At 41.2% G+C, this 7,292-nt stretch overlaps 3 protein-coding genes across 5 annotated transcripts in view; all 3 read left to right on the forward strand.

Moving 5' to 3' along the window:
- LOC109531984 (dynamin-3-like) overlaps positions 1–1,142 on the forward strand; it is a 23,613-nt gene extending 22,471 nt beyond the window's left edge. The window contains exon 4 of the mRNA XM_019896528.1: positions 902–1,142. Coding sequence (XP_019752087.1) covers positions 902–935 — 34 coding nt within the window. The 3' untranslated portion in view covers positions 936–1,142. The remainder of the gene's footprint in view (positions 1–901) is intronic.
- LOC109531978 (dynamin-2-like) overlaps positions 1–3,000 on the forward strand; it is a 55,391-nt gene extending 52,391 nt beyond the window's left edge. For 2 of the 3 annotated variants that reach the window (XM_019896518.1, XM_019896519.1), the window contains one exon: positions 2,811–2,999. In XM_019896518.1, coding sequence (XP_019752077.1) covers positions 2,811–2,939 — 129 coding nt within the window. In that variant the 3' untranslated portion in view covers positions 2,940–2,999. Of the gene's footprint in view, positions 1–2,810 lie in introns of all 3 variants that reach the window. The other variant, XM_019896520.1, reaches the window with a different exon arrangement.
- A 1,553-nt stretch (positions 3,001–4,553) lies between these two features.
- The window catches only part of LOC109531933 (uncharacterized), a 6,821-nt gene continuing 4,082 nt past the window's right edge, over positions 4,554–7,292 (forward strand). The window contains exons 1-8 of the mRNA XM_019896470.1: positions 4,554–4,717; positions 4,858–4,909; positions 4,984–5,094; positions 5,744–5,952; positions 6,038–6,195; positions 6,760–6,874; positions 6,952–7,079; positions 7,184–7,284. Of these exons, the coding sequence (XP_019752029.1) occupies positions 4,667–4,717; positions 4,858–4,909; positions 4,984–5,094; positions 5,744–5,952; positions 6,038–6,195; positions 6,760–6,874; positions 6,952–7,079; positions 7,184–7,284 (925 nt within the window). The 5' untranslated portion in view covers positions 4,554–4,666. The remainder of the gene's footprint in view (positions 4,718–4,857; positions 4,910–4,983; positions 5,095–5,743; positions 5,953–6,037; positions 6,196–6,759; positions 6,875–6,951; positions 7,080–7,183; positions 7,285–7,292) is intronic.

Consider the following 7,292-nt stretch of genomic DNA (forward strand, 5'->3'; position numbering starts at 1 on the left):
TTTTTAATTTAAAAAATATTTTTTTTTTTTTTTTTGACCAACCCCCACAGCCCTAACAAAGGGCTGTCCAAAAAAAAAAAAAAAAACCACAAAAGACCATCATTAAAATGACAGTACAATAATAAATAAGTACATTATTTATTTTCAGATTATTTTACGTAGTGTGTGTGAAGCTTTTGGTCGATGAGCGAGAGAAGCAAGATGAAAGTCCCCAACAACAAGTAGTATTAGGGCACCGGGATTACGAAATTGTCATCTTGCAACCAGGGTTTGCCACGAGCTCAGTTTTAATGTAAACCAACAACTGCACTTTAGGGTTGGTTCAATTCTCGGTCCGGCATGATGCAAAAAGTGTCAAATAAGGAGCTGTTGTAAACAGGCTGCCAGTGAAGGCGGCGCCTAAACTCGATGCCAAAAATGCTGCAAATAGTCCAAAATGCGTTGGTGAGATGCACAAGGAACAAGAAATGACAAAGAAAGGTGGAAATGTTTGAAAATTAGCTGAGCTGTTGTAAGTGACTGCCAACTCACAGGTACCTCTTTCAATGAGAATGTAAAAGGAGGCTGGTTCCAGTAACTCAAATGATGTGCTGATTGTTAAACATAGAGGTAGGTAAGTGGATGGATAGCTGGATTGGCAGATATATCAAGAGAAGACGGGTAGATAAATGGTTGGATAGATGGCCAGATTGATTTTACTGACACATATATCCAATACTGTTATGTACAGGACTTGCACAACCAAGAAAGTTGTTGATGCATGCTTACTAATCCGCCTTCCACTTGCCTCTCCTTCCTTGAGCTGCATTTTATTTTTTATTTGTTGCTGCTATTTATAACTCACTGCCACTGTCAAATTTTACTAGACACAACTAACACTGGTCTGATCTGTTCCACCCAGGAGGCCTGCTCCGGCAGCCCCAAACTCCAAATAGGAGGACGCCGCCGCCCGCAGCCCCGGCGACCTCTATCCAGCTGTGCGATGTGTGATCCGTCCCGAGCGCCGTCGTCTGCCGCCTGCACACTTTCGCAAGTCATGAGCTTGTTTTGTACAGACACTACCGTAGGCTGCTGACTTTTCCACAAGTGCCTGAACTTTTTGTGTAAATATACAGTAAATAGCAGTTATTCTATGAACGCGGGGAAAAAAAACACTATTTTATAACTTTTTTAATAATAAAGAGCCATTTTATTTTTCAACATCATTTGTCTTGAGTTTGGAATATCTGAATGACAGCCGAGCATGCTTATTTGCCAATATGTGCCCTGCAATCCACCAGCGGCTAGTTCTTAGTGAACCCCACCTCTGATAGGTAGGTTGGTAGGGTGGACCCCCGCTATTCATGCGGGATCGGAACTGAGCCACTGAATAGCGAAAATCTGCATATAATTGACACGCTAAATACATATTTTTGTCAAACCAAAGAAGTCTTCAAAAGAAACGCTGATGAAGCTCGATTATGCGTTTTTCCATTTTTCAAAAAAACAGGTTGAATTGTTTTTTCTTTTTTTTTTTTAGAGACCTTTATTAGTACAAAATGCTTTTTAGAACAATATTTCATCATAAAACGGGTTCCTAAAGTAGCGATATAGCGCCAATTTCTCCTTGTAGTCATTCACTAACCTATAGTAAGACAGTGGTAAAATCATAATTCTAGTCAATATTTATATAAAAAACACTTCTGGTTATAATTACAAAACAAGCCAATGAAAAACCCCCCGAAGTACTGCGGTAACGGAGTGTGCCTTTTAGTGGCCATATTCTGAAAAGAAGTTTCAACTATGGAGGAAATGTGCTGCCCTCTAGTCAAAATGCTTCAAGCTGCAAGGGGGAGAAAAAGGTTGTTGTCCATTGCATTACACATACAAAATAATTGAGCAAGTTACAGTACGCATGGGAGATTATTTATTACAGTAAAATTTTTCATGTTCAACACTGCAGTAATAAATACATTCTATTTAGTCTCATTAGAACCAGAAATTCTTCACTATTTTGTTACAGCTTTATTTCAGAATAGAACTGACTTAATTTTCCTCAAAATTCAACACACAACACTACAGTGACAAAATGAAAAAAAAAATCAGCAAATTTATGAAAAAAAAACCCGAAAAGAAAGTACGCTGCAGCCCACTGTCGTAGAGGAAATTGAACCCCCCCCCCCCCAAATTAATTTATCGAGGGGCCACTCAATGTGTGGGCGAGGCAGTTGCTCATCACTGCTCTAACTTTAACAAAAAGAGTTTAGGAAGATGAAGTCACCAGTCATTAGATTTTAATGAAGTATTAAAATCCTGAAGAGTGGTGATTGTGCAAATGTGAAGATTACGCCACAAAGCGACAGTATGATTGTATCAGTATGAGCCTCTTCTTCAGCAGTCCCACACACCTCTGCACAAGTTCCTCCATACGGTTGGATGCTTTCTCCTTCAGACGCAGCCTGAAAAATGTTTAGTACCAGACATGTGACTGCACTAGGCCCACGAGTGCAAAAAAAATAAAAAACAAAAACAAAAAAAAACCACCTGTGTCATATTTTACTGCGCATACCACTGTCAAATTTTATCTTACCCTTTTGCGTGTGTGCGTGTGTGTGTGTGTGTGTTGCTTTCTCCTTCAGACGCAGCCTGAAAAATGTTTAGTACCAGACATGTGACTGCACTAGGCCCACGAGTGCAAAAAAAATAAAAAACAAAAACAAAAAAAAACCACCTGTGTCATATTTTACTGCGCATACCACTGTCAAATTTTATCTTACCCTTTTGCGTGTGTGCGTGTGTGTGTGTGTGTGTTTCTGCTCCTTTCCTTCCAGGAGACGGAGAAGAGGTACATGCTCGCTTTAGACAACCTCAAGGTCAGAGATGTAGAGAAGGGCTTCATGTCCAGCAAATTCGCCTTCGCCCTCTTCAATTCTGAATCAAGGTCCGTGTGCCTCGAATGAGTGTATGTTTGTGTGTCAGTCAGTGAGATGATGTAGAGTAGGGGTGTCAGACTCATTTCGCATGTCTTTCCTTTGTTTTGGTATAGTGAAGCACAAGCACATTTGGAAAATGTTTAAATTTAATGCACATATCATTTACAAAACAATTCATAAAACACCTGAGATTTCCTTAGACAAATGTGCAATTTACTTTTATCATTCACACACGTATGCATTGCAACGGATCCCACTGATTGTACAAAGGCACAAAACTTTAACAAGTAATTGGTATTGAAAAATATAGTAATTTTAAAATTAAGATTAAACGAGAATTATAAAGAAAGGAATTTACACGTGCATATCAAATCTAAATGTAATCCCTGCCTACACTTTACAAACTAAAGAGAAAACAGTGTGCCCCTAGCGGATAATTCGTGAATTGCATTTTATTAAAAACATGAATTCTGTGTCTTTTATGCATTTTTTCACTTTTAAATTATCTTGCGGGCTTGATCGAACCTTCTTGGGGGCCGGTTCCGGCCTGAGGGCCGTATGTTTGACACGCATGGTCTTGGACATTCGGCCAAGTACAGTGGAGGAACGTTAGTTGACTTCCTACTTTTAACCAATCACAGCGAGGCAATGGTGAAGCATGTGGTATGGAGACATTAGTGGCGACCAAATAGACAGGTACAGTATTTTATGTTTCATTAAGTGGTAAAGTGTGCCTTGCTATTGACTGGCAACCAGATTAGGGTGTACCCCGCCTATTACCCGAAGACAGCTGAGATAGGCTCCAGCATGCAACGCGACCCTCATGAGGATAAACTGATCAGAAAATGGATGGATGGATGGATGGATCAAGTGATATAGGTTGTATGAAAATGGCATGAAAAAGTTGCTGTCTCATGCCTCGGGTGAGTTTGACTTGACCCCCGGTGGTTAGCACGTCGACCTGCAGAGGTACCGGGTTCAATCCCGGCTCCGGCCTGCCTGTGTGAAGTTTGCATGTTCTCCCTGGGCATGTGTGGGTTTTCTCCGGGTACTCCGGTTTCCTCCCACATTCCAAAAACATGCATGGCAGGTTGATTGGACACTCCAAATTGTGCCGAGGTGTCAGTGTGAGCGGGGATGGTTATTCGTCTCTGTGTGCGCTGCGATTGGCTAACCGGGTCAGGGTGTCCCCCGCCTACTGCCCGAAGACGGCTGGGATAGGCTCCAGCACCCACCACGACCCTTGTGAGGATAAAGCGGATCGGAAAATGGATGGATGGATGGATGGATGTTAATGGGGTATTTATAATATTTCAAAGGGAATATGCCTCATTGATTAAGCTTTAACACGAACCACGTATAAAAAATGCCAGTTTGAATTTAAAATCACTATCAATCACATTTTCTCCAGTTTGGTTACATCGTTGAGCGTGATAGTATGGCGACATCTAACGGACAAAATTCTAATCACCCACGGGGCAGATCGTCCTTGATTATTTATATGTGTTTAAATAAATAAAAAACGACTACAACATCTTTACTGTGAGTACAACTTGAGCAAAAACAATTTTCATAACTTTAACTTAAATGGTTACACAAAACAATGAAAGGATATAAAAGTCAAAATGAGCTTAATACCGCTACGACAGACCACAGGTGTTTTTAATTGCAGGACGTCCAGTAATGAAGAGCGTGACAACATAACTAAACGGCCCCGTTTGACCGTGAATAAGAGCTTTGAAATTAAGCTTTATATGTTTTTTACGGAAAAAAATAGCACAAAAATGACTTTAAACGACTGTCAGGTAGGTGTCAATTTGTCTTTTGTGGTACTTTTTTGGGATGTTAGCTAGCTAGCTAGTTCACCTGGAATGCTAACTAGAATGAGTAAAAACATACGACAGTTTTTGAAGTTTAAAATAGAAATATTTCATTTTCACGGCAGTTGGCTGTTATCCTCTTGCTGCTTCTTGGCTTCACGCACCACCAAGTAACAGGTAATTCTAAACAAACGCAAAGTAAGATGTGAAATGAGCACGTTAGCTTGTGCCAATGTGCTATGTATAAGCAGGAATCTGCGACGTGGAGATTTGCGCCACCAACCCAGAAAGGTGCGTCCTGTCTAAAGACGAGAGCACCTGCAAGTGTGTGGAAGGATTTTATGATGACAATTGTGGCAAAGGTAGGCTTGTTTGCGCCTCTCGCCTTTATTTTTGCACGATATCATCATTTGGGCTATAGAAATATATATACTACTGGACATTTGATGTCTCATTAAGAAAATCGGCCTGTTGCTACGGTACATGAGCTCTTCCTTGGTTCTGGCAGATCTGCCGAGTAAACAGGGGTTTCCGTCTATCTAACAGAAATATGACGTGGGTCTGTTAACTCGAACAGGGTGATATTGTGTAGAAGGCATGTGGCCCATTTTTATATTGCATTAAGACATGTAATGCATTAAAAAAACGTCAGTATTCATTTTTAATCTCCGAAAAACTGTTTTGGACTGTTAAAATGGTTGACGCTTCTCCAAGCAGAAAATGAATGGCTGTCACATTCAATATGGCCGAGACATCAGCATCCTATTCACTGCCCAGTGTCAACTGTACTGTGTATGTCTGTGATGATGTTGAGGCGACTGTTGTGACATCAATATAAGATTGAAACATGTCGTGACAAATGTACTAATGTTCAGTTTCAATGGACCCTGAGAGGTATTGATCATGATTACCAGAGGAAATTTTGATTCATCTCTAGTATTGAATTTTTAGTACATATTCCATTTGTTCAATTCCTCCTGAGAAAAAAACAACCCCTTTGCTTTGAAACAGATGCACACATCAAAGTCTTGTGCACTAAGACGTACATGGGAGTCAGAGCACGCGAAGAATTCTTCATGTATTACAACACGCCGGTCACGTCTTTGCACCTGCCCAATAGGTCATGCAAAGCATACAGGGAGGTAATCAACAAAGTTCCGTACTACATGGTCAAGGTAGCAAAAAATGAATACATCGGATGTGGAGGCAAATCGCTTGAGGTGCGTCAGCGCTCCAAAGTGTAATACTGACTGCTATTCAATACGACAGTTGCTCACTTGATCATTTTCATATTTCTTTTCATAGAAAAACTTCACTCATGTCACATACACCCTGAGTCTTCAATCAGAGCCTCAGGCCATTGGAAACATCATCAGAGATCCTGTCATCAAACTGGATTTCACATGCATCTTTCCATTCATCAGAACAGTCAGCCTGCCTTTTCCAGTTGAACCCATTTCCAGGTTAAGTCGCTTTCATTTTCGTTTCCCATTCTTATTCATAGAGCCGTGTGTTACCAAAACGTCCTGGGTTAGCAAATATATGAAAACTAACACACTTCTTTCAATGTGTAATTTGATTTGAGCAAGCCTTAAAACTATAGAATCCTGGCCTTTTTATCGGGCTGTGATTTGTTGCCAGTTGTGCTCGCTCATAACGTGAATGAAGATGTGTGCAAGAGAAAATGGATGGTTAGGTATAACCCACCTGACAACAATGATGCCTATAGTACCACTGTGGCCCAATTTAGTCTGTAGTCAAGGTCATCTGAATCATTTAATTCACTCTAATCTTCATAAATTTCTACCACTTCTTTGTCATATTCAGTGGATGGAGCAGGTTTAGTTGTCATGGCGACAGTTTAATCACCATTGTGGATATTCTATATATCTCATAGCCACTGCTGGCTATTCATCAATATACAGTTGGAGACACTTGTGAGCAGAAAGACTGCACATGTTCTAACAGTTTCTAACTGGGTGAGCAATTAATTACCTGACTGAGTTGTGCTTGGCTCACACAAACAGTGAGGCGATGGTGCGTGTCGATGAGCTAGATGCGACCATACAGATGATGTTGTACACGGATCATAGCTACACTACAGCTTTCAGCAGTGCCCCCACTGTTGAGCTAGGGGATCAGGTAGTCTCCAGCTTCACTCTTAATTCTGCCCGTATCACTCTGCATTTTGTTTTGAATATCCTTTGCCATGCGCTCAGGTGTATGTTGAGATCACCGTGACGGAGCCTGCAGACTTTTTCCTCCTTCGCATCAATGACTGCTGGGCCACACAGAGTCAGCAAGCCAATGCCTCGGAGGGATTGGTTCACAGCCTGCTTTTGAATGGGTTAAAACATCTCTGCATTGAAATAATCACGCTTGACTTGTCTCTTCAAAAGTGAACTCGTGTCAATGTGATTGTGACTCCTCTTTCCCGGTGTCTGTGTCAAGGTGTGCGACCGATGACACAGTTGCCTTCCACAGCCTGAGCGAGGGAGAGTCTGGCCTTAATGGGCAGAGCTCCACCATTCACTACAGCTTCGCCATGTTCCGCTTCCCA

Source organism: Hippocampus comes, unplaced genomic scaffold (assembly GCF_001891065.2).
Source record: "Hippocampus comes isolate QL1 unplaced genomic scaffold, H_comes_QL1_v1.1 scaffold22, whole genome shotgun sequence".
In the NCBI taxonomy this organism is placed as follows: domain Eukaryota; kingdom Metazoa; phylum Chordata; class Actinopteri; order Syngnathiformes; family Syngnathidae; genus Hippocampus; species Hippocampus comes.